At 40.1% G+C, this 27,764-nt stretch overlaps 1 protein-coding gene across 1 annotated transcript in view; it reads right to left on the minus strand.

Annotated features, from left to right (window-relative positions):
• CDH23 (cadherin related 23) overlaps positions 1-27,764 on the minus strand; it is a 390,425-nt gene that overhangs the window by 358,452 nt on the left and 4,209 nt on the right. The window contains exon 2 of the mRNA XM_081328216.1: positions 8,716-8,794. Coding sequence (XP_081184342.1) covers positions 8,716-8,794 — 79 coding nt within the window. The remainder of the gene's footprint in view (positions 1-8,715; positions 8,795-27,764) is intronic.

The raw sequence follows: 27,764 nt of genomic DNA on the forward strand, positions 1-27,764 counted from the left end.
TGATATCAGAGAAGGTCATCTGTTGATTGTCCTACAGTTTATTAGAAGGGACTCAGCAAAACTAACTGATATTCTAATTATCAACATTCAGGATGGCTTCCTATTAAGTGGATTTGGGTAGTTCTTTTTATCTTTGATGAAGTTTTAGGTACAGGTATTTCCACGGGGGATTTGATTTAAATCAAGTTGATTTAAATTGTGATTTAAATCATGGTTTAAATCACTGGTAAAAAGGCTTGATTTAAATCAATTCAATTTAAATCATAATTTTTAAAGAGCAACTATCCACTCTGTCCTGCAGTGGCTCCTCCTCTAACCAGCCGTTGACTCACCGACTGTCCCATTCACTTTAATGGGACAGCTGGTGATGCGGTAGTGACACAACAAGGTGAGGGACGTGGCGGGCAGCAGGTGAGTGGATGGCCGCCAACAGGCACTGCCATGATGGATCTGAAATGACAGGTGCTCTTTAAATGTAAGGACTGATTCTTGCTGGTAGTTAGAATCTTTAATATTATTATTTGCAAACAAAATGAAGGTTTCCTATTTAGAATAATAAGCTGTCAGGTTAGTAAAACAGCGATTATCAGACGGGATTTTAGGTTAATAGGTTAACCACACATAATTGGAGAATTACTCACATTCTTTTATTTAATTAAAACACTTAGATCTTGGTACAGATGCATTTCTCTTCAATCATACAGTTTGTGCTGTACATAATTTGCAAAACAATAGGATAAAGGAATATTCCTGAACTTTGTTTTATGATTTATCTCACGGTTACTGTGAAATTGTGTGAATGCATCAATGCAGTGCATGTTATCTCACCTTGCAGAGCTTGGATTCATTGAATGAGTTTACCAAAAATGCAACTTCAAAGACTGGTGGTTGGTAAATGAGGACTACCTGTATTTTCATTTCCCTGTCTTAGTCTTTGCATGTTGAGAATTGTTTTGGCATAGGCTACCTTTGATTTACTGTAAGCAAAGAAATCCAGGTTAAGATCGGCCTTGTTAATCAGATTAAAGTTAGAACCATGGAACACAGAATTCTTGATCTGAATCAAACACAAAAACTGGAAGAAGAAAAAAGAACCAACAACTTTAAATTCATGTACCTATTTCTCCTCAATGCAAAGAGAAAAGTCCTTGGGATGCACTAAAATAATTCAGGGAGAAACCTAAAATTCTGAATTATTTTCAATTATTAGGCAAAACCTAATTACATTGTGGGAAAACACAGGAAACCAGCTGAGAAATTTCATTGGTTTAACTTCTTAAACTTCACTGTAAATCCCCCAGATATCACAATTGTGAAAGAGGCTTAGAATTCATACTGACTTTCCTTTAAATGAAATTTCAGTGACATTCTATCTTTCAGGCACACTAAAAGTCTTTTTTTTTGGGGGGGGGGTGTAGAAAAGTACACCTTCAGCTATATCAATCCAAGAAAGGAAAATAAATGTGATATGCTGGGGTGATATCTGTGTAACTGAATCATTTCATGTTGACCTTAGTCTTTTCTTGAAAAGGTTATGCTTCATCTTCTGCTTTTATTGTTCTTTCATCAAGAAAAAACCTTGTATTTGTAGATGAGTTGGATATGTAGCAGTTTCTGCAGTTTGTTTTGAAAAGCAACTTTACAAATTTATATTCCCCCGCAAAGGCAGTATTTTCTAGTTCGTTTTTTTTACAATAAATACATTAACTGAATGATACTAGTAACTTTTTATTTTCCTATGAACATTTCACTGAGCTGCAATAAAGGGGGGAAAGCTGCAAAAATCACATGCAGCAATTAATTCCTAATCAAATTCACTTGCTAGCTCCCACATTTAGTTAACTTTCATGCACACTGCACAAATTTTCCAAACTAAGCAGAAAACACACATGATCTTTGCCATGATGATAAAATACAGATACATTAATCTCACAGTAGCAAAAGTGAAACGACTTTGATGCCTGAATTACATTCTTCACTGACTACCTTAAATCATTATCTTTTAAAACAAACTCATGTTGCAATTCACTTGTAGATATATTCAATGATGAAGTCCTTTATTCTTATACTCTTCAACATTGCTCTTCTATCTCTTACTGTCATTTCAAATCTTAAGGGAAGTCTCATTAAACATGCTTTCAAGTCTATCTCTTCCATTTCCCCCTATTCTGCTCTCCGAGTTTCATATTAAATAATTGGTGGCAATGTTTCCAAAGAAAATTTCCCTCTGATATCTTTCCCACCACTGCATATTGTCTAAGATTAGTTAAGTTCTAAATCCGCGGTCTTCAAACTTGGCCCTTTTATGACTTGTGGACTTCAACTCCCAGAATTCTTCAGCCAGGCACGCTGGCTGAGGAATTCTGGGAGTTGAAATCCACAAGTTATAAAAGGGCCAAGTTTGAAGACCCCTGTTCTAAATCTTCTGAGTTTGAGGAAAACAGAACTCATACATAAAGAGGAAATAGCATAACTAACCAATGGTACCAACTAACAGTAAATTCAATAGAAGAGAATATATGTACTCCAGGGTTAAAATGTTGGGTTCTTGGTGGTCTCCGAGCTTGGTTGTTTTCTTGTAAACCTTCATTAGTAGGGTAAGTAGCAATATCAGTGTGAGAAGAAGATTAAGATTTGCTGGCTGTTTATCTATAGTAGCTTGCTCTGCCAGTCTTAGTGGGATGTGGCTTTGTCCTTGATAGTATTGTTTTTTCCATGATTGTTTATCTGGTTCTGTTTCCCATTTAATAGGTTGTTAACTGCGGGATAGATGTATTCTAGGCTGTTTTCTTCCTTTGTAGGTTTTTGGTTGTATCTTTTAAATGATGTCAATCTAGCATTTGTTTTCCTTAGAGAATTCTTACAAAAAGAGGTCCATCAGTAATGCAAAATCACACCTCTGCCACAAGATCTATAATGGGGGCCTTCAAACTTGGCCCTTTTATGACTTGTGGACTTCAATTCCCAGAATTCTTCAGCCAGGCACACTGGCTGAGGAATTCTGAGAGTTGAAGTCCACAAGTCATAAAAGGGTCACGTTTGAAGACCCCTGATCTATAACATATGTTATGCCCATCCATAGATCCTTACAAGTAACTAGGAAGGCTACACACCATTCTGCACCTTATTCAGATATTTTTTAGAAACCAAGAGTAACTACTGACTACTAATTTCTACCAGCTTCTTATAGGTTTTTGATTCAAATTACATTTTAATTACACGGCTGGTACAAAGTTAGATTGCAGCAATATTTTCCAATAAATATATCAACTTATTTTCAGAGATTAGCTCTCATTATATCTTTATAGATCCTTTTATTGAAAATCAATGCCTAAAGAGCTACCATTTCATTTGGATCCACTATATATGGTTCAATTCAAGTTCTTTTCTGCTTTTCTCATGTAAATTAATTTCATATTTGTCACTGAATTCAGCAATGTTGCAAGGAAAACATTTATTTTTATCATGATACTTCTGAACCTGTAGTCAGGGATTCTTATTTGGCTATGAAATTCCATTATAGAAGAGGGATTTACACTAGAAGTTCAAATGTGAACTTATTGACAATATTATCGCCTTCAATACAATTCACTTTCTAACTCTGGCCAGCTAAATGAAGACATTTTGCAAAATCTATCACACAGCTCTTCAAAGTTTACATCTGTCAGTAGATGTTCCCTGAACAAGACATGTGATTCTACAATAGCTTGTTGCTTGAGGAAGATGACACTATTATTTTTAAGAGGTATAACAGCATTTTTTCCTTGATGCAGAGAACCAAAGTACAAAATGAAAGAGATTGGCAACAGAGTCAAAATGCTTCATACCACTCAATGAGTAACAAACTCATGTCAAAACCTCATGTCAAAATCTGATGTTCAAACTAGACTTGAAAAAAAATGGACATCTCCTTCTTACAAGGATGCCATACCATGAAAAACTGTTGCTTTAGTATCATTGCACACCCAAAGAAAATAAAAGGAAAATGCTAATCAGCTTAATCACTTGTTGCTTTGATATAATTTGCATTTTATTTTTTAGTGGTGAAAGATAGAATGTGATCAATCCTGAGGCAGTGATTAAGAGATTGATATACATGAGCAAATATGCTTGAGTTTGTAATAAGTATGAGATCGCCTCTTACTGTGCATGTATGCAAGTCTGAAGGATTATATTCAGGCAATGTTCCACAACAGGACAGTTACATAACAGGTGGTATAGTAAAATCTGGTCTGTTACAAAGATCAAAGAGAATTCTGATAAACAGAGTTGTTACAATATTTCAGAAGGCAGCAGCTGCATCTATAGAAAAAGTGCATAGGCCTTAGGCTTTCTGTATTTCAATAAAGCATGGTTTAATTTGGGGGTTTTTAGGCTTTTTGTACTGAAGTTCACCAAATCTTAACATCAAATGTAAGATTTAACTTTGGAAAATCTGATTTTGTTTTATAGAAATTTTAACTATTTTTAATGTGGCAGAACTCACACTGGTGCTTTAAATATAACAAGAATTGAGTTTTGGGGATGCCAGGAAATTGAGCTGATTTTGAAGCAAATAGCTGAATTAATGATTGATAACACCAGTACTAAATTATCTATACTCTGGTTCACACTTTTCATGCAACACCAACTCTATTCAAAAAACACGAACAGCTTCTCTTCACCATAAATCATTAAGTCAGGTAAGTATGCTTGTTATACATAGAGCAAACAAAACTCGTGAGATCTCAATAAAAAAGTATGGACATTCACTGCAATGAATGACACTGCAAAATTCAACTAATTTCAACACTGGTTGAAAAACATCTGGTTTAGCTTTGTATCTTGGGAAAAAATATCACTTGATTTTCCATCTATTTTGCAATGAAATGTTGAATGTCAACAGAACCGTATGACTTTAGCTAGTTTATCACCCTACCTTTTTAGCATTAGCAATACAGGGTTTTTTCTCCAGGCAAAATTTTGACACTATTTAAAGAAAGCATTCAAAGTACAAGTTAGCTTTGTAAAGGAAACACTAATGTTGTCCAATGCACACTTTTTCAATGTTTTTTCAAGTAATACTGATAGCTTAATTCTATCAGTAAAGTTTCTTCTATCACAATTTGGATTTAAGATAATAGTGGTATGGAAGGAAGTAAAAGTTTATTTCCAATCTGTCTAATAACGACTGAGACAATTTCAGAGCACATAATAGCTATAGCTACTCATAAATCCTGTAGTGTATCAAGACTTCCTTGTTGACAGTGCTGATGGGAGAATCCCCAATACAAGGAAGCTTTCAGGAACAAGATGAACAGAAAAGCAACAGATGTTTGCTAAGGGCTGGCGGCAACAGAAAAGGCAGAGGAGAAGAATTATAGCTATAATAGCAAAACAAGATAATATCGCTTCCAAGACAAAAATAACAGGAAGAGAACAGGGCTATTTCCCCCTGAACAATAGTCTGTGAAGGCTGAGAAGGCCAACAGCTGGGGGTTCCTTCTGAATTTACAACTCCTACCTGGAAGCACAGGTGGAAACTGGAGCCAGCAAAACCAGTTGTGGTCTTTTCTGGAACACGACACACTGATTTGTGCCTATTTATTCTTTTAAACATTAGGGCAAATGGTGAGAGATAGGAAGGCTCTTCATATGTTGTCCTTATATTCCTTTTTTTTTACTTGGCCTCTCCCTTCCCACTTCCTTATTCCCTCTCTTCAAGATGTAGTTCAGATGGAAAGTAAGTTTTTTTTACTGTCATGTACAGTATTTCTTAATAAATATGCTTTTACTAAAAAATTAATGAGTTAGCATCGATTGGGATCTGTATAGTACATAGCATATTATATAGATAATATATTTTGCAGCACGACTGCTGTATTGGGTTACTGCTGTAGGCTACAAGTTGTACAAATTGAGCAGCACAAGGAATAATGGTCATTTCTTATTGTGCTCATGTATCAACATTATCATGCAACCAGTTGTTTTTTTGGGGTGTAATTCAAGGTGCTTGTCTGGGGTTACCTTTAAGGTCCACCATGGTTACCTGGAAGTTGCTTTTTTATTGTTTTTGCTTGGCCATTGTGTTAGGAAGAGTCGGTTATACTCCAGCTGCCTTTGTGGGGTCTAAAAAGTGTGCTTTGCTGCCATTGCTGCTGCCATTTAAAACAGCTTCTCCCAGATATATGGAGGGCACTGACTCTCCTGAGGTTCCAAAAAGCTCTTAAAGCCAGGCTTTTGGTCCCAAGCCTAGGGTTATTGTGGCTTTTTTTTGGGGGGGGGGGAGGAAATGTTGTATTGTGTTTTAATGACTACTTTTACTCTGGATTGCTTCTTGTACTGTTCTTATAACCTCTCAATAACCCTAGTGTTAGTATTTATGGTACTGGTTTTTTTGCCCAGACTACCTCGGTGGGTCAACATCAATCTTGCAAGTCTGAAAGCAGTTCTTCCACCCCCTGTGCCTTTCCTTTTCAGCAAACTAGGATGGGTCCCTTCTGAGATGGTTTCCATGCCCACATTCCTTCTCTGCACTGTGGCATCTCTTGCCTGACCATTGTCTAGGCCAGGGGGTAGGGAATCCTGGCTCTTTTATGACTTGTGGACTTCAATACCCAGAATTCCTGAACAACCATGCTGACTCAGGAATTCTGGGAGTTGAAGTCCACAAGTCATAAAAGAGCCATGGTTCCTTACCCCCGGTCTAGGCTGTGACTTTTCTTCTTCATGCCTCTTGAGGATATTCCCATAGATTGTTACATCTTTTGAGATTGATTGTATTGATTCACGGATGCTAGAATGGTTGGTTTTGTTTATTATTTTATGTTTTATTTTGTAAGCTACCTGGAGTAATAAGAAACTTTATGTAATTGGAATGTGGTGTCACGTACAGTAAAACCTCACTGAAGGGGACAAATTATCCATTTAATAGACAAAATGTGCTATGCTATGCTATGCTATGCTTTGTGTCAAGGTATTGATTTAACAGCTAACCAGCTTATGTAATGTAAGATGTAAGATGTAATAATGGGAATGACTCAGCAGGGTCTGTGTCTCTTTAAGAGCCTTTGTATAAAGGGAAGGCACTGCTGATGTGTTTTTTCTTCCATTTCCTGCTGTAACTGTGGTTTGTTGGATCCTGCTGTATTAGCTTGTGTATGTATATTGTTCCTGGTCTATGATATTATAGATAGTGTAAGATAAACCACCCTTTACTATAGACCACTGTATACTGTGTTTACTCCTGGGTTATCTCGCACAATAAGCCTGTGCACGCTCTGACACTATGCTAGCAAAACTTCAATTAAATGGACTTTTACTTAAGACAAGGGTCCCCAATCCTCAGACCCTGCTACTGGCAAGCAGTGGGTGAGTACGTAAAGCTCCATTTGTGCAAGCAGCAGGTGCACACACAACACCATCCCCACTTTCCCTCTTCCCACCGCCGCTCTGGTTTACAAAGCCAGAAAGGGGACCACTGATTTAAGGGACATCAGATGCAACATACCAAATCTGATCCTCCCTGCAGAGTTTGTTAAATTAAAATTTACTGTTGTTTCTGGAAAGAACTTGACATCTCCCCAATAAATCCAGGTTTTAATATACATTTCTTTCTGTTGCCCATTTCGAGTAGATAAAAATAAAAGAATGGAACTCTTTATTTACAGATTTCTTCCTCCAAAGATCAATGAATGTGATTTAGACAATGTAGTATCTAAACAATAAACGATCTGTGACAAAAGGCAAGTTACAGGGACAGACTTAAGAAAAAGTAGATATTGCTGGTATCAGCTAGGACAGGGGTCTTCAAATGTGTCCCTTTTATGACTTGTGGACTTCAACTCCCAGAATTCCTCAGCCAGGCACACTGGCTGAAGAATTCTGGGAGTTGAAGTCCACAAGTCATAAAAGGGACAAGTTTAAAAACCCCTGAGCTAGGAGCTTTTCATTAGGGTTCAGGACCATGGACAGTAATTCGGTGAACCCATTGAAAGGTTTTTATTTTAGGCCCAGTTTCTTTTTTTGTAATTTTTGGCTTTTTCTGGATAGATTTAGAGATGAACACTAACAAATGGGTTGAAGGACACGAGTCACATACAGTGTGGAAGAGATAGAAAAAGCCAACTGATGTATTGTAAACTATCAGGAGTTGTTGTTAGCAACATTAGTGTCCCTGTTCTAAAGTCAAAATTTTCAAAATTAATTTAGACCATTTATTACCGGTATATAATTAGTAGAATTTGTTCACGTTCTTAAGTGCATATGGGGAAATGAGTCAAAATCTATTGTTTTATTTGTAAATGATATGTAAGAAATCATTTATTTTCGAATCTTTGTAACAACTTGGGTTTTTTAAAAATCTCATTGTATAAATATCTGCTTAGAAATTCTTGTTTCTGTTTATTTATTCATATCTTCCACATCTAGATGGTGACAGAAGAAGAAGAATTAGCAGCTATTCAAAGGACAGTGCAGAAGGGAGTCCTGGATTGCAAAAGGTCAAATAAAACAATAATTGATCATTTGTCAATTTGTATAAATATGGTGGCTCTATTTACCGCAAGGTTGTCCAAATTTGGCAACTTTAGGGCTTGTGGGTTTCAACTCCCAGAATTCCCCATCCAGCAGGTCCCTACGTCTCATAGCTGTCAAGTATTGGGCACCCCTGCTTTATAGCCTAAAATCTTATGACTAGGTTAATACCTTTAGTCTAGACTGACTTTTCTGACTCACCTGATACAATTGTATAACCAATACCTCTTGGCCGCCCTTTGTCTTGATCAATTGCAGTTATCATACGCACAGTTGTACCCTGGGGACACAAAAGAAAACAACGGAATTGGCACTGCTGAATATCCAATTCATATATTGTTTATCATGCTTGCTAAATAGTTCGATATTTAATCCCCCTATCAAAGGGACGCAGTGGCTCAGTGGGTTAGGACGCTGAGCTTGTCGATCAGAAGGACGGCAGTTTGGCGGGTCGAATCCTGAGTGCCGCATAACAGAGTGAGCGCCTGTTATTCATCCCAGCTTCTGCCAACCTAGCAGTTCGAAAGCACGTCAAAATGCAAGTAGAAAAATAGGGACCACTACGGTGGGAAGGTAACAGCATTCTGTGTGCCTTTGGCGTCTAGTCATGCCGGCCACATGACCACAGAGACGTCCTCGGACAAGCGCTGGCTCTTCGGCTTTTGAAACGGAGATGAGCACCAGCCCCTAGAGTCGGACACGAGTAGCACACATGTGCGGGGGAACCTTTACCTTTACCTTTATTCAATATCATGAACAGATTACTAATATTGGAGAGAAAAACAGGCAGCCATTTTTCCACTAGTTAATTTACTTACTTCTAGATCATCTGTAAAGTATACAAGGAACAAAAAATTCATCCTACTTGTATTTCCAGAGGGAAACACTGCTAGCTATTGCCAATAGTTATCTTGTACAATTCTACTCTCACTCTCTTACTTATATGATAGAGGCAGATTGGTTTAGTAGTTAGAGCACCAAGCTAGAAACCAGGACACTGTAAGTTCTAGTCTCAACTTAGGTATCAAAGCTGGCTGGGTGATCTTGAGTCAGTCACTCTCTCTCAGACCAACCCACCTCACAGGGCTGTTGTTCTGGGGAAAATAGGAGGAGGAAGGTGTGTTGGATATGTTTGATGCATTGAGTTATCTATAAAATGATCAAAGTGAGATAAAAATCTAATATCTATCTATAGCTACAAATGAAAATATAGAGTTTAAGGTGATATCAACATGACTTGACCTATGCACTAGCCCAGGGGTAAGCAACCTTGGCTCTTTTATGACTCGTGGACTTCAACTCCCAGAATTCCTGAGCCAGTCCACGAGTCATAAAAGAGACAAGGTTGCCTACCCCTGCACTAGCCCTTCTCTTGCAAATCAACACAAGGAATTGAATGGTTATATCTTTTGAAACACTTGTGAATGATACTGTCTTTTGAACAAACTCAATTACTTTACCATTTATCAAGCAGCCAGTGAACTGTAGCTGGAATTAGGTCATCAAGGTGAGCATGTCTATTACTGTTCAAGCTTTGCTTTGACCTTATTTATCTATTAATCAAATACATTGTTCCAATATATAAGCAACTTACCGGTGTCATGGTTTTTAGGTCTTCCGGTAAATGGTAACAGAATAATGTGCATGTACTGTGCATGTTCTGTGAGATAATAACTATCATTTTTATGCAGTAGAGAGATACCGAGACATCACAGTCCATCATAAGTTATTAATTTACTTACATATACAAATTATATGCTGCCTGATGTCCAATGACTCTGGCAGTTTATAAGTAAGGGGGGGAAAATAAACAGTAATGAATTTAAAAAATCATAAAGGCCAACATAAACCCCAAAACCTAATGAGAATGGGAGCTAAATTTGGGGGGGGGAAAGCTATTATTCCAAAGAACAGATGTTGTAAGAGGAAGGAATCTGTCCTGGGGGTCCATTATTAGATGACACTATTTAATTCATCAGACATGAAGTGTGTCCATCCTGCCTGATCTCATCAAAGAGACAGAAACTGCCCAAAACAGGAAGTCCTTCAATGTAAATCATGTCAACCAAATAGCAAACACTAGTTGTAACTAAATATCTTCCCTTTGTAATGACTGTTCTTACATCACTGCTGAAGAGTTAGGGTATACAATAGGTTGAGAGGGACAGCAGTAACCCAGAGAGGGAGAATTATGATTCCAAGCCACACACTGTCTTTGTATTTAAAACTTCAACTATGTCACGGTTTTTACTGGACATTGAGAATTATGGTGTTCATCCATCTGACCAGGATCAGAATGAAATGTCCTAAAGTCATTAACAATAAAACACCATTCTAAGTATTGTATTTATGGACAGAATCATGTAATCATTCCTCAGCTAAGACTTACAGGTGATCCTTGCATCTAATTCATGACTTTGTAAAATTTAAATCACCTCTCTTTAAAAGCAGGAATAAAAACAGGTCTGGGCATGTAACAGAGAAGTCCATAACACTGAAGTGTTTATTTAGATAAATAAAGAGTGCGTTCAATTTTATCCCCATGACAATTTTGTAAAAGAAGTTAGGCTGAGAAATGCTTACTGGTTCAAAATTACTCAACAAAGTCTATGGTTAAGAGTGGACTTAAAATTGTAGCTTTATGTGTTCTTGTCTAATGTTTTAGCCACTATACCATTTATTTGGAAATATTTGTCTAAAGATTCCCCAACATTCACATCATCATTACTTAGTTACAACTTCCCCCTCCCCCGTAGCTTCAACATCTTTCTTCACCTGGCAGCGAGATGGGTGGCAAACAAATTTAATAAATAAAATAAAACTTTCAGCATAAACTATAAATTTTCTCCTGATGACAGGATTATTCAACAAATATCTTCATTTATGCATACAACAGCAATTAATTTAATCTGAACACATTTGTGATGTCAAGCGGTTCTTTTGTTTACTGAGAACATAGGCATTCATTTTTTACCTTGGAGGAAGAAGTATGAATGGTTGTTTTTATAGTTTTACAGTTTAATGAAACACAACATTTGTCTTGGCAAGAGCAAACCAATGCTATATTTTAACTGTTGGAACCCACGATTCAAGCAGAGAGGAAAACATTACAACAGGGGTCTTCAAACTTGGCCTTTTTATGACTTGTGGACTTCAACTCCCAGAATTCCTCAGCCAGTGTGCCTGGCTGAGGAATTTTGGGAATTGAAGTCCACAAGTCATAAAAGGGCCAAGTTTGAAGACCCCTGACTTACAAGATAAGCTACCACTTCTTTAATCTATTCCAACGTGTTTCACTTGGCTGTCCTCTTGAAAATATTTCAGCAAATATTCCAAAATATAGCAGCTCACATGCAGGTTTAATAGGAAGGAGTAGATTCAGGAACATAACACCTAAAGGTTGATAATTGGTTTCATGGCATTGTTTTTAATCTATGACATGCTATATATGTGGTCCTTGGTGCTCTCTGACCCTGGTTGTTTTCTTGAAGATGTTTCATTACTCAACTAGGTAACATCATCAATGCACTGATGGTGTTACCTAGTTGGATAACAAAACATACACAAGAAAAACAACTAAGTTCAGAGAGCACCAAGAATCGTACAGTTCAACCTTAAGCTGCAAATATTCTCTTCTGTAACAGTCACATGGCTTGGCATTTGCAGAACAGCCTTTCTCCAGAATTAGCTCATCCTATGTATTTATTCCAAAGACAGCTGATAAATCTATATGAAGTGATAGACCCATTTATATAAGTGTATTTTCTGGCTGGGAAAGGCTGAGGGCAAGAGAAGAAGGGGACGACAGAGAATGAGGTGGCTGGATGGAGTCACTGAAGCAGTAGGCGTGAGCCTAAATCAGGGGTCGGCAACCTGAAAAAGAGCCACTGGGAACCGGTTCCATCACACATAAAAAAAAGTGGGAGCCGCGTGCGTGCGTCCATGCACGCGCAAAAAAAGTTTTGCGCATGCGCAAAATGTTTTTTTCTTGCGCATGCGCGGACGTGCGCGGTTGCCATTTTTTTAATGTGTGATGGAACCGGTTCCCGGTTGCGCGACAGCGACAGCCCGTCTGCAAAGCTGCCGCTTTCGGCAGCCTGCAAACGTGCCGTGGCAGCTTTCTCAAAGAGTGGCGCCGCTGCCCGTTCGCACGGAGGTACGTGCGCACCTCTCCAAAGGTTTGGGGAGGTGCGCGGGCACCTCCACCCGTTCAGAGAGGTGCGCGCGCACCTCTCCCAACGGGCGGTGCCACTCTCCATTTGGAGAGGTGCGCGCGCACCACTGCCCGTTCGAAGAGGTGCGCGCACACCAGGCGGCTGGGAGCCGCAGGAGACGGCTCAAAGAGCCGCATGTGGCTCCGGAGCCGCGGGTTGCCAACCCGTGGCCTAAATGGACTCCAGAAGATGGTAGAGGACAGGAAGGCTTGGAGGAAGGTTGTCCATGGGGTCGCGATGGGTCGGACACAACTTCGCAACTAACAACAACAACAATTTTCTGACTTATCTTGACTTTTTGGAATTAAGGTGGTGAAGAAATGATTCTGTAAATAAATGAAACTAAATTTTAACTATTTTTCAAGCAGAGCTAGATATAACGATGCATGATCATCATCAACTGGTAAATAGACTGAAAAAGGGAAATTTATTTTGGATATGAACACATGTTTATTTGCTCTGCATCTCAGAATATGTCTTCTATACAGCCTATTTTCACTGTATCTGGGAAGTCTCATGTAGGAGATGATCAGGCTGATCCCAAGGGAAGGATCAAATGCATCATCAGTCAAGAGTCTCTTTGTGTCAGCAGGAGATCTAAATCCAGCCCACCTTGAATTCCCTTGATTCTTATCTACTGCCAATTTGCTTTGACTGTTAGTCGTTCAGATTCTTGTAGAGAGCTTAAGCTTCCAATAAATCTTTATACCCATTTGAACTGCCTGGACTTCCTGACTTTTCCTGGCGCTTGACAGGTCCGTTTTATTAAACGCTGTCATTTTGTGGAAACTATGAAGCATAGCCCTGCCCTCTGGAACAGCGTCTTTTCAGAGATGCAGATGGTTACCCACTGTTGTGATTCAGGGTCAGCCTGTGGGTTCAGCAGTTGGGTCGGACGATTCTGAGGAGGAGGAGGGGGGGTGTTGGAGAGCCTGCAGAGGACAGTCCTGAGGCTTTGCAGAGCCCTCAGTCAGGCCCCTCTCATCCGGTTACTACACAGACCCAGCTGTGTGAGCCTGACAGCGTGGATGAAGATGACCCACAGCTGGCCCTGTTCAAGGACGTCCGACGCAGGAGGCAGTCAATCAGGAGTAAACAGAGGAAGGCAATGGGGCACCTCGGAAGGAGGCAGAGAAAAGCCACGCCTTGAACTGTTTAAAAGGGGAATGTGTGGGAGGGCTGGTTTGCTGAAGGCAACCATTTGAATAGCTCCTGTTTCATGGTTCGTGTTTTGGTTTTGCTCTGTTTGCTCTGTTTTGTGTCAATAAATTTGGCAGGCTTAGTTCCAGCCTCTTGCCTTTTTGTAAAGGGGTTGTCCCTGCCTTTTCTGCAGGGCCGGTAGTAGGCTGGTACAGAGCACCCACCTTCTTGTAGTTCTGAAAAGAACCTGGCTTAGTCGCCAACCCTCAGGTTAATGTCTTGGGAGGGGGTTGCTGGGTTATGTTTAATTGTGAATGTTTTTACAGTAGTTTGGGCTATATTTTTAATTGAATTAACTGTATATCAGATTGTATAAGCAATGGTATGTGGCCATAACAAATGCAATGAAATAAAGATGTGTAACCATGTACTCCCCAGTGACTTGGGATCTTCTCAAGGAATGAGAATCTTTTTTCGGTACCCTGTATATGTATACATTGGCATTCTTCTGTGAATTGCTTCTAGCAGAAGAATATATTTATATATTTTTAAGCTAAATCATGTGATTTTGCAGAACTCCATCCCCTTTACATTTGATCATTTTTTAAGGGCACTGCAGTGTTTAACTATCTTATTATGTTGTCTTCTCTAAATCTGTTATGCCGATGTAAATTCAATGCTAGTTATTTTCATATTATACAGTCACCCACATTGTGTATAATCATGACTTACTGAATTAACCCAGTGGTATTTGATTAACACCCTGGAATGTAAACTAACATAGGATGAACACATCAATTATACTGCTGGTTTTTCTTCTATCCTTTATTTATCTTTCATTTTCCCTTCTATTTTAAGCTAAGAAAACAGGAGAGAGAATCAAATGTGAAGGCTGTGAAGGATCAAAGTCTACTTTTTTCCCACATAAAATTTGGACTGCTTTCTTTGTTACCGAGACCTGCAGTTTCATCCTGCGCTCTCTCTCTTTATGAATGAAGAAACTAATAAATGTAATATTATGCTGGCTATTCTTTCAGACACACATTTGTATTACAAAAGCTATAAATTGTATCCATATTAAACTGAAAACGTTAATCATAAATTCTTGGAAACCGACCCAGGACTGAACACAGTACAGATTACAACCAGAAAACAGAAGAGTTTTGCTTCCTTCCACCTCTTAATTTCCCAAGCTACTATACTTGATTAAAAATTTAACAGAACTAAAGTGCAGAGTTTAAGTTAGTAAAGTGCTTTGAAAATACGTAAAACCCAATATCAAAATTTCTGCTATCTTCAGCCAGAGCATCTGACAATGTGATTTATAAAGATCCCCTCTTTATTTGGCCAAATCTGGACACTTGGCAACTGGCATGTATTTCCAAGGACTGCAACATCCTGGGTCCATGTGGTCGACATTTGCAACCTTCCCAGCTGGCTTCCGGCAAGCAAAGTCAATACGGGAAGCTGTATTTTCTCAGTGACTGGGTGATTCACTTAACAACCACCTTGTTTAGCAATGGTAATAAGTTGAGGACTACTTGTATATCATCTGTTGTCACCAACTTATCTTCCTTTTTTAAAGTTTTATTTTACCAGGTGTAAATCACTCATTAGTTCATAGTCCTGAACTATGTTTATATTCTGACTCTGAAAAATGCTGCAATGTCCCAACCAAGCACTGTTACTTTGTTAACACAACTAAAACCCTTTTGAAGTTACTTCCAACTGATCTAAGTAATTGAAAATATTTAAGGCAAAATATATAGACGCAGTATTTACTTCTAAAAAGGTAAAGGTAAAAGTTCCCCCGCACATGCGTGCTAGTCGTTTCCGAATCTAGGGGCCGGTGCTCATCTCCGTTTCAAAGCCGAAGAGCCAGCGCTTGTCCGAGGACGTCTCCGTGGTCATGTGGCCGACATGACTAGACGCCAAAGGCGCACGGAACGCTGTTACCTTCCCACCGTAGTGGTCCCTATTTTTCTACTTGCATTTTTACGTGCTTTCGAACTGCTAGGTTGGCAGAAGCTGGGACGAGTAACAGGCGCTCACTCTGCTACGCGGCACTTGGGATTCGACCTGCCAAACTGCCGACCATTTGATCGACAAGCTCAGCGTCCTAACCCACTGAGCCACCACGTCCCTTGTGTTTACTTCTACAACAATATATTCATTGTTAATTTCATTCCAACAATTGTTTGCATACATTTCAGAATAATTTCTTATAAACAGACACTAAAAGATGGCAATTGTTTATTTGTCCTGTATGACAAAACACTTGACAAAGTGCAAATCTTCTGATACAATTGAAAGTCTAAATCAACAGTAAACAGACACCATTTGTTAGGGCAGATTCAGTCTTTCCAAGGATTATATACTTTCTGTAAGTAACTCTGTGATGAGATAACCACTAGGACATATATCTTCTTTCCTACAACAGGTAATTTTTGCTACCTTTTTTAATTTTCTCAAACAATTCAAAGAAAACCTAAAATATTTGTCTCAAAAACTCATTTAGGGAAAAAATTCAGTAGTTACTCTGTTGAGTCCCCTGAAATGATCCAAAGAAATAAGCATTTGTTTATTTGAAAAAGACCTTTGCAAATGAGTAGAGAAACAGAAAGAGAATGAACAAGTGTACTTACTTACATTCCAATCCAAATGGAAAGAAATTATATAAACAGGTCTGAATAGAAGAGTGGAGAAATTATATTATCAACCATACAATATATAGCAATCTCATAATATATGTGTTGCTGCATGTTATCATTTCTGGGAGAAAGGTTTGAAGATGTAAGAGAAGAAGTGGCAGAACCAGGGGTGTAGTTAAAAGAAGAACAGCCTAGATTCTAGAATCCCTGCATAGACACAAGCAGACTGAGCCAATCCTTGAAATCCATTGATCCCTATGCAAAGCTGATTCCAATGCTTGCTGTTCAACTTTTCAACTATTTTATTAAATAATAATAAATGAATTGGGTCCGGTTGTGAATGCTGGCTTGGATTAAAGAATATCATAGACTGAAAGAAATCAGCACAGTGAAAGAAATTCAGTCTAGACACAGACTTCTCCAGGAATTCATATTTACCTGTAATCACTAGGAGGGAAGAACATATTGCAATTGCAGGATTTAAAAAATAACACCTATTGGCAGGAACATTTTAACAAGTTACAAACTAAATATGTATCTTTCAGTAAAAAGAGGCAAGGTGAGTGCTATGGGCTCAGAGGCACAATATGAAGCAATATGCATGCATTTATAATGCAGGAATGAGCATTTTTAAAAAGAATTTGAAGAATGGTTTTAAAGTCATTTGAAGCTAGTTAAGACTCCAATAGAATACGATGGTCATAGCAAACACTCTTTTCCAACAACCCAAGAGACGGCTCTACACATGGACATCACCAGACGGTCAACATAGAAATCAGATTGACTATATGCTCTGCAGCCAAAGATGGAGAAGCTCTATACAGTCAGTAAAAACAAGACCAGGAGCTGACTGTGGCTCAGACCATGAGCTTCTCGTTGCAAAGTTTAGGCTTAAACTGAAGAAAGTAGGGAAAAGCGCTAGGCCAGTCAGGTATGAATTAAATCATATCCCTGTTGAATATACAGTAGAGGTGACAAATAGATTTAAGGAATTAGATCTGATAGACAGAGTGCCTGAAGAACTATGGACAGAGGTTCGCAACATTGTACAAGAGGTAGCAACCAAAACCATCCCAAAGAAAAAGAAATGCAAGAAAGCAAAATGGCTGTCTGAGGAAGCTTTGCAAATAGCTGAGGAAAGGAGGGAAGTGAAAGGCAAGGGAGAAAAAGAAAGATACGCCCAATTGAATGCAGAATTCCAGAGAATAGCTAGAAGAGATAAGAATGCCTTCTTAAATGAACAGTGCAAAGAAATAGAAGAAAACAATAGAATAGGGAGGACCAGAGATCTTTTCAAGAAAATTGGAGAGATGAAGGGAATGTTCAATGCAAAAATGGGCATGATAAAGGACCAAAATGGCAGGGACCTAACAGAGGCAGAAGAGATTAAGAAGAGGTGGCAAAATTACACAGAAGAACTATACAAGAATGAGCTTAACGTCCCTGATAATCACAATGAGGTGGTCCCTGACCTTGAGCCAGACATCCTAGAATGTGAAGTGAAGTGGGCCTTAGAAAAGCTGAGCAACAACAAAGCTAGTGGAGGTGACAGTATTCCAGCTGAGCTATTCAAAATCTTAAAAGACGATGCAGTAAAAGTGCTACACTCAATTTGCCAGCAAATTTGGAAAGCTCAACAGTGGCCACAGGATTGGAAAAGATCAGTTTACATTCCAATTCCAAAGAAAGGCAGTGCCAAAGAATGTTCAAACTATCGCACCATTGCACTCATTTCTCATGCTAGTAAAGTTATGCTTAAAATCCTACAAGCTAGACTCCAGCAGTTTGTGGATCGAGAACTACCAGAAGTACACGCAGGATTTCGAAGAGGCAGAGGAACTAGAGATCAAATTGCCAACATACGCTGGATCATGGAGAAAGCTAGAGAGTTCCAGAAAAACATCTACTTCTGCTTCATTGACTATGCTAAAGCCTTTGATTGTGTGGATCATAACAAACTGTGGCAAGTCCTTAAACAGATGGGTGTACCAGACCATCTTATTTGTCTCTTGAGAAACTTATATGCGGGTCAAGAAGCAACAGTGAGAACTGGATACGGAACCACTGATTGGTTCAAAATTGGGAAAGGAGTCCGGCAAGGCTGTATACTGTTGCCTTGCCTATTTAACTTATATGCAGAGCACATCATGAGAAAGGCAGGGCTAGATGAATCCAAAGTTGGAATTAAGATTGCCGGAAGAAATATCAACAACCTAAGATATGCAGATGATACCACTCTAAAGGCAGAAAGTGAAGAGGAACTGAAGAGTCTCTTGTTGCGAGTGAAGAAGGAGAGTGCAAAAGTTGGGTTGAAACTAAACATTAAGAAAACCAAGATCATGGCATCTGGCCCTCTCAATTCCTGGCAAATAGATGGGGAAGAAATGGAGGTAGTGACAGATTTTATTTTCCTGGGCTCCAAGATCACTGCAGATGGGGACTGTAGCCAAGAAATTAAAAGACGCTTGCTCCTCGGGAGGAAAGCCATGGCAAATCTAGACAGCACACTAAAAAGCAGAGACATCACCCTGTCAACAAAAGTGCGTATAGTAAAGGCTATGGTCTTCCCAGTTGCAATGTATGGCAGTGAAAGTTGGACCATAAAAAAGGCTGAGCGCCAAAGAATTGAGGCCTTTGAACTCTGGTGCTGGAGAAGACTCCTGCGAGTCCCTTGGACTGCAAGGCGATCAAACCGGTCAGTCCTAGAGGAGATCAACCCTGACTGCTCTTTAGAAGGCCAGATCCTGAAGCTAAAACTCAAATACTTTGGCCACCTAATGAGAAGGAAGGACTCACTGGAGAAGAGCCTAATGCTGGGAAAGATTGAGGGCACTAGAAGAAGGGGACGACAGAGAATGAGGTGGCTGGATGGAGTTACTGAAGCAGTAGGCGTAAGCTTAAATGGACTCCAGAAGATGGTAGAGGACAGGAAAGCCTGGACGAACGTTGTCCATAGGGTCGCGATGGGTCGGACACGACTTCGCAACTAACAACAACAAGACTCCAATATGAACAAATCACACTTCTAATCCTCTACAACTCATCCATCCCGGGAATGATCTTTGTAAAGGCGTTCAGTAATTAGTATAAACAGTATTTCTGTTGTCCATAAGGGACATTATCCTTTTTTTAAGCTGCTGAAGTTTGTAAATAAAGTAAATTTGAGCTTTTAAACTGGAAGCTCAAACCTGATTTAGGAGAGAAGCAACATAACAGAAAATAAAATCTGTACACACCAGCCCTGGCAATAGGTCCATTATATTTTCTTTTATTAATTTCTTGAAAATGCTCGTAAGCACTAAACTGGATGGAAATCATGTGGTCATACATGAGTATTATTTTCTGCAATTACAGTAGCTGCATAGAGTTTACACTATATATTCAGTGTTTTAAAAAAGAAAGAGAAAGTAATAGTTTGACATCTGTAATTCAAACATCAAAACCTTTATTAAGGCCCATGGGCCAAAAAGCATTACAATAAAATTCATAGAACTGTAATTATTAATGCAACTTAAAAATGCAGTAGAATAACATAAAATACACTACTATAGTAACTTTAGTAGTAATAGCAGTGGTAATCACAAAGTTGTGTTAAACTTCGATTGTAAGTAGGATGGATACAACAAATGATAGCATTAAATCTGGCAACCTGGAAAGATAAGTGAGGATCCCAATTAGATAGAAGCAGTGACAGATAAACATAGTTCTCTGTATTAGGATAGTTCTTTAGCATCTGATAAATATATATCTTCCTTCATTCCCTAGAAAGAGAGCAATTAAGGAACATGTGGCTTAGGGATTCCATAACACCATCTCCACATGGATAGGAGTCCTACTAAAAAGGACAACCATTTGTCTGAAATGGTGTAGGGTTTCCTGACTGAGCAGGGCATTGGACTAGAAGACCTCCAAAGTCCCTTCCAATGTTGTTATTCTGTTACTTTGTCCTCACAGAATAAAATGTGCCTCCTTCAAATAGAAGAATCTCAAGACAGCTATGGAACAATGTTGGGCCACACCTGCTCAGTAAGACAAATATGGGCTTCAAGATATTTATAAGCACGTTGTGTCATGCAAACATTAACATTTTAGGTTTTTTTTGTTCTTTTAGGCCAGGGGTCTTCAAACTTGGCCCTTTTATGACTTGTGGACTTCAACTCCTAGAACTCCTCAGCCAGGCATGCTGGCTGAGGAATTGAATGAATGAATGAACTTTTATTGTCAAAGTATAACCATGTATTGAGATTGGCTGAGCCTCCCTTCGTGCCCACCACCACCACCACAACTCACAGTAACAACAAACCCTCCCATCATTTCTGGGAGTTGAAGTCCACAAGTCATAAAAGGGCCAGGTTTGAAGACCCCTGTTTTAGGCAAAAGGAAACTAATGCCCTCAATACCCTTCTCATCTCCACTGGGAGAAAGATTAAATTTCTACATGATCTACATTAAATCACACTATTACATTACAATAGCTGGTACCTGGCTCAAAAGTGTAACTATTAGAGCAGGGGTCTTCAAACTTGGCCCTTTTATGAGTTATGGACTTCAACTCCCAGAATTCCTCAGCCAGTGTGTATGACTGATGAATTCTGGGAGTTGAAGTCCACAAGTCATAAAAGGGCCAAGTTTGAAAACCCCTGTACTAGAGGGATCTTGGAGTCCTAGCAGACAATCACTTAAATATGAGCCAGTAGTGTGCTGCAGCTGCCAAAACAACAACAACACAGCCATAGGCTGCATTAACAGAGGGATAAAATCAAAATCACATGATGTGTTAATGCCATTTTGTAATGCTTTGGTAAGAATGCACTTGGAAAATTGCATCCAGTTTTCATTACCACGATATAAAAAAGATTTTAGAAAGAGTGCAGAGAGCAGAGAAGAGCAACAAAGATGATTAGGGGACTGCAGACTAAAACATATGAAGAATGGTTGCAGGTATTGGGTATGTCTAGTTAAATGAAAAGAAGGACTAAAGGCAACTTTATAGCAATGCTCCAATATTTGAAGAGATACCACAAAGAAGATGGGGTCAACCTATTCACCAAAGCACCTGAAGGCAGGACGAGAAGCAATAGGTGGAAATTAATCAAGGAGAGAAGCAATCTAGAACTAAGGAGAAATTTCCTGACAGTTAGAAAAAATAATCATTGGAACGACTTGCCTCCAGAAATTTTGGGTGCTTCAACACTGGAGTTTTTAAGAAGAGATTGGGCAACCATTTGTCTGAAATAGTATAGGGTTTCCTACATGATTAGAGAGTTGGACTAGAAGATCTTCCAACTTTGTTATACTGTTATTCTGCATATCGCCAGGCTGGAATTGCATGATCTGCCAACACTGGAGATGACAGAGCCTGAATCACTGAATTGATGTATAAATTAAAAAGTAAGGGGGCTACAAAACACCATGCCTTACACCAGAGGCCCCCAACCTTTTTGGCATCAGGGACCGGTTTTGTGGGAGACAATTTATGCATGGACCTGGCGGGGGGAGGGGGGGAGAGGTTTCAGGATGATACAAATGCATTACATTTATTGTAAATTTTCTAAATAAATAATGCATTTTATTTTTATTTTTAGATTAGACCACTTCTAAGAAAGTGGGTGGCTCAGTGGGTTAGGACGCTGAGCTTGTTGATCAGAAGGTCGGACGTTTGGCGGGTCGAATCCCGAGTGCCGCATAACAGAGTGAGCGCCTGTTACTTGTCCCAGCTTCTGCCAACCTAGCAGTTCGAAAGCACGTAGAAAAATAGGGACCACTACGGTGGGAAGGTAACAGCATTCCGTGCGCCTTTGGTGTCTAGTCATGCCGGCCATATGACCATGGAGACGTCCTTGGACAAACGCTGGCTCTTTGGCTTTGAAATGGAGATGAGCACTGGCCCCTAGAGTCGGAAACGACTAGCTCCTAAGTGCGGGGGAACCTTTACCTTTTACTAAGAAAGTGGGAAGAAAAAATAAACCAACCCTAAACTCAGCTTTCCAGCAAAGCAAAGCAAAGACCCAGCATGCTGAGGAAGTGCTGGAAAAAAACATTCAAAAAAGAGAGAAAGAGAGAGAGAGAGAGAGAGAGAGAGAGACCAAACCAACTCAGCATTGTGCAAGCCCAACAGCCTTGGCAAAGGTGCAAATGAGAGAGAGAGAGAGAGAGAGAGAGAGAGAGAGAGAGAGAGAGAGAGAGAGAGAGAGAGAGAGAGAGGGAGAGGGAGAGGGAGAGGGAGAGGGAGAGGGAGAGGGAGAGGGAGAGGGAGAGGGAGAATCCCTTAGAGATGCAGTGCTTAAGGTGAAAGGTAGCTTCTCCCTGCCCCTATTTGCACCCTTAGAAAGACACCTTCATACACATATACCTTTGGAAGGGGGTCCCCCACCAACGAGGTTTTGGGGGAGCCCTCGGTTGCAAGCTGGACTGGTGTGCATTTGTCTTGCAAACTTGGGAGAGTTGCACAAAGGGAGCGCAAGCCCAGCTGGGGTGCCAGGAGGGGAGGGAGGAGGAAATTGGGAAAGAAGAGAAGAAGGAAGAAGAAGTAGCAGGAGGAAGAGGGAACAGGACCAGGAAGAGGAGGAGGAGACAGAAGAAGAGGTAGCAGAAGAAGCAGGAGGAGGAGCTTGCACTGAGAAAGATGGCTTCTGCCCTGCCACTCTCCCGCCCCTGCCCAGACCCCTGCAGACTTGCCACATTCCTGGAGGTGGAAGATGCACTTTCAGTGCACCTCCAGCTGCGTGGCCCAATTCCTAAGTGGCCCCAGCCCAATAATGGTCCACGGACTGGGGATTGGGGAACCCTGCCTTGCACCTTTTTTGTGTGTGGAAACAGCTCCAGATAGGTGACTCCAAGGGGAACATCTGACTCTCAATGAGGTGTTAGAATAAAGAGTTTGGATAAGATGGAGCAATCTTTTACCCATTGAGGAGTCCAGAGGTTGTTGCCAAGTCTCTCCCTTGGAAGCAGATCAATCACAGATTTGAAGCCCATAAAATCTGTGGTGCCTGTGCATGGCGAAGTGTATTTTTCAGCTAAATGTTGCAAGACTAGACAGTGGTCTAAGGCTCTGAACAATCCTGCCTCTTCCTCAACAAAAACATTTCACTTTGGACCCAATCCAACAGTTTAAATAAAGATACCTTGCATATAATATGCTTATTGTATTAAGCAAGTTTTTGGGTCAAGTCTATTTCCTGTATTCTTAGAAAGAGGAATAACTATGGCCTCAGTCCACTCAGACGGAAAATTTGCTGTAGGCCCACCAATCTTTATTTTCTTTTAATAAGCTTGAAATTTAGTAAGTTTGAAATCACCTCCAGGAATTTCCCCAGATTTCAGTTGTATCATGAGATCTTGATCCTTGGTTATAGCACAGGAGGCCATTTGGGAGAAGTCACTATTGGATGGAGAACCACCAGTGGTTCTGCAGAGAGTTGGTAGATGGGACCCTACCCACAAGAGAGCAGAGTTCTTAGCTGCTGTAATTAATCTCTCCCAATCCTCTCTCAGCATTCGCTATTTCTTAGCTTTTGTAAGTGTTGTATAACATTTCTTATACTCTCTCAGTGATTGAAACGAACCTAATGATTGAAAAGTACATATTAAAGTAATATATTTTGCTTTATAACAACCTGCATCAAACCAAGATTTGGATCTCATATGAAGGGGGATACAACTAAGTGTTGAAACTTTAGACAGTAGGGCCTGGAGTATACAGATAAAACACTGTAACATGATAATATCTGTTCAGACACGTTTGTTAAACTAAAAGTTGAATTAGGGGTTCTGAATTTAGCAGGCATGTGTTTTGCCACTCTGGAAGACCATTTATTCCAAACAAGTCTTTTTGTTGTGGCCCCAGGAGCAGGTGAACTGCAGCTAGTTAAGTGAATCACACAATCATTAAGTGTATCTGGCTTCCCCTGTTGACTTTGGTTGTCAGAATTTGGCTGGAAAGGTTGCAAATAACTATCACATGAGCCAGGGATGCTGTGCTGTCCTGCTCACTCACACACACAAGTAATCGAGGTTTCGTGGGTTTATTAATATTCCCCAGCAATTCCCTTTACCAAAACCCCAGAACTGTCCCAATTAAGTCCAGCCACAAGCAAATCAATGGTAGTCCACAGAGCAATAGCCAATGAGTCCACAAGGCACTTGAAAGTTTCCCAATCAAAATAAACTCACCAGGCAAAACTAAATCCACAATACAAGAGGGTCCATGAGGTAAGAAAAGTCCACAGTTCATAAGGCACGATCCAAGTCAAGGCACAGTGTCAATCCAAAGCAAGGCAGGAATCACAATGAGCAGAAAACACACAGCTAGAAAATGTACACATTGTTCCCAGCATTGCCTCCATCAGTCTGCTGTGCTAAATAGCCAGCTTCTGGTGCAGCCCATCAATAAGGGTGAGGCTTTCTCCTCATGGGTAATCTGTCTGACCTTCTCTGCTCTTGCCTTTTCTCTGCCCTGTGTGTTCTTGGATCAGGTGCAGAAGGCAGGTCCTCTTCCGCATCCCTCACTGGCTGCAGCTGCATGCTTTCCCCACTGGAAGCCTCAGGGCTGTCATGCTGCAGTTGTGGTTCAGTAGAATCACTCTCAGACAGCTGCTTGGAGCCACTGACCCACTCCCCTCCTGATGTGCCAGGAACTGGTTTATCCTCTCCGAGCTGACATTTGAAGAAGCATTTGGGGGGGGGGTCATCACAGATGCTAGGTAAATGTATGCCAGTTGCAAAGTGCCAAAATTTTGATCACCTGACTGTGGGGAAGGCTGTGATGGTCATAAGTGTGAGGGACTGGCTGCAAGTCACTTTTTCAGTGCTGTTGTAAGTTTGAACGATCGTTAAACTAATGGTTTTATGACTAGGACTTACCTGTAGACACTTTGCAATCAAAATAATTGAGATTAGGTAAAGATTTGTTAGGACACATGAAATATGCTATTGTGTACAATATCTGGATTTTTCATCTGTCTTTCCTTCCCTTAGGTTAAGGACTTGAAATTACAGCCTATTATCACAGTAAGAAGAGCAGAGAGAAGGGGAATAGAAGGGTGGCTTGGAAAGCTGCTTTGATAGATATTAGAGGCAAGGAATCCTGTTTTGCGCTCCTTAATTCCAGTCAAAAGGCCGATAGCAATCTCTTTGTAGTAATTTGCTGCAGTTTATCCATTTCTTTCCTTTCTGTCAGCTCATCAGTGATGGGCTGGATGTCATGTTGTTGGCGGGGAAAATTAAGATTTTGTGCAATCATAAAATAATGTACATGGATTTATATTCATTTTCTCCTGCTTTAATACAAAACTCAGACAAACTGTGGAGATGGACATAAGCAGAACAACAGATGTAAGTAAATTGGCCAAGCAGAAGTCTCAGACACCTTTCTTAATATTTAAATCCCCTCTTACTGTAAGTGAACATAAAGGTAAAGGTAAAGGTTCCCCCGAACATACGTGCTACTCGTTTTCCGACTCTAGGGGCCGGTGCTCATCTGCGTTTCAAAGCCGAAGAGCCAGCGCTTGTCCGAGGACGTCTCCGTGGTCATGTGGCCGGCATGACTAGATGCCAAAGGCGCACAGAACGCTGTTACCTTCCCACCGTAGTGGTCCCTATTTTTCTACTTGCATTTTTACGTGCTTTCAAACTGCTAGGTTGGCAGAAGCTGGGACGAGTAACAGGCTCTCACTCTGTTATGCGGCACTCAGGATTCGACCCGCCAAACTGCCGACCTTCTGATCCACAAGCTCAGCGTCCTAACCCACTGAGCCACCACGTCCCTTAAGTGAACATAGGAAGCAGCATTTACATGAGAATGACAGATAATCACACTCGAAATAGTGCCCAACCCTACAGACTTCAATATTCCACTTATGACAACATGTCATAAGACATGTCTCACCATGTCAATGCAGGACTCTGCCTTTTATTTTTAGATCACACACAGTTCATTCTGTAGCACATATAGAAGATCAGAACTGCAATCTGGCACTTCTAAATGAGTTTAAAATGGTCATTGACAGATCATATTATTAGATGCTATAAGATGAAAAATAGGTAGGATAAAAATGTCTAGCTAATTACTTCATAGGCACTTAAAAATGATGGATGAGGGAAAGGGTTAGTTCATTTTGAGATGCAATAAAACAACCACAGCTTATCATTTAAGGGGAAATCATTCTTAGAATATATCTGGACTTCTTCATTCTCAGAAATATTAAGTCAATTAGATTCTGAATGATCTTGAAATGATGAAAGCACTTAAAACATACTGAAAAGAAAGATAGGTAGGCATCCGGCAGGCATGAAAGACCAGGTTCACATGTGAAGGCCCAATTAAACTGATTTATTGTTAAACAATCTACGCACAGGAACTTTCTCAACTAATGATTAGTCCCTGCTTGGAGTTAGATAAGAGTCCATGGAATTCCAGGGGGGTTGGACTTAGTCCACTGGTGGCTACATAGAGATTCTAGGCTGATTCCTCTTTTAATTCCACCCCCAGGTTTTGCCACTCCTCCTACATCACCTTAGTGAGTATAATAATTCTGGTAGCAAAAGAACCAAATTTCTAATTGGACAAGCATTTTCTCTACTGACTTCTTAAATAGCTCCCTAAAAGGAAAATATACAGGTGAAACTCAAAAAATTAGAATATCGTGCAAAAGTTCATTTATTTCAGTAATGCAACTTAAAAGGTGAAACTAATATATGAGATAGACTCATTACATGCAAAGCAAGATAGTTCAAGCCGTGATTTGTCATAATTGTGATGATTATGGCGTACAGCTCATGAAAACCCCAAATCCACAATCTCAGAAAATTAGAATATTACATGCAATCAATGAAACAAGGAGTGTACATAGAACAATATCGGACCTCTGAAAAGTATAAGCATGCATATGTACTCAGTACTTGGTTTGGGCCCCTTTTGCAGCAATTACTGCCTCAATGCGGTGTGGCATGGAAGCTATCAGCCTGTGGCACTGCTGAGGTGTTGTGGAAGACCAGGATGCTTCAATAGCGGCCTTCAGCTCTTCTGCATTGTTCGGTCTTGTTGTGATTCAGGGTCAGCCTGTGGGTTCGGCAGTTGGGTCAGATGACTCAGAGGAGGAGGGGGGGGGTGTTGAAGACATTGCTGAGGGGGTTGAAGATCTTGCTGATGAGAGCCCTCAGCCAGGCCCCTACCACTTGGTCACCACGGAGACCCAGCTGTGTGAGCCTGACAGCGTGGATGAAGATGACCCACAGGTGGCCC

This window comes from Vipera berus (assembly GCF_964194415.1).
Source record: "Vipera berus genome assembly, chromosome: 5".
NCBI classification, from domain to species: domain Eukaryota; kingdom Metazoa; phylum Chordata; class Lepidosauria; order Squamata; family Viperidae; genus Vipera; species Vipera berus.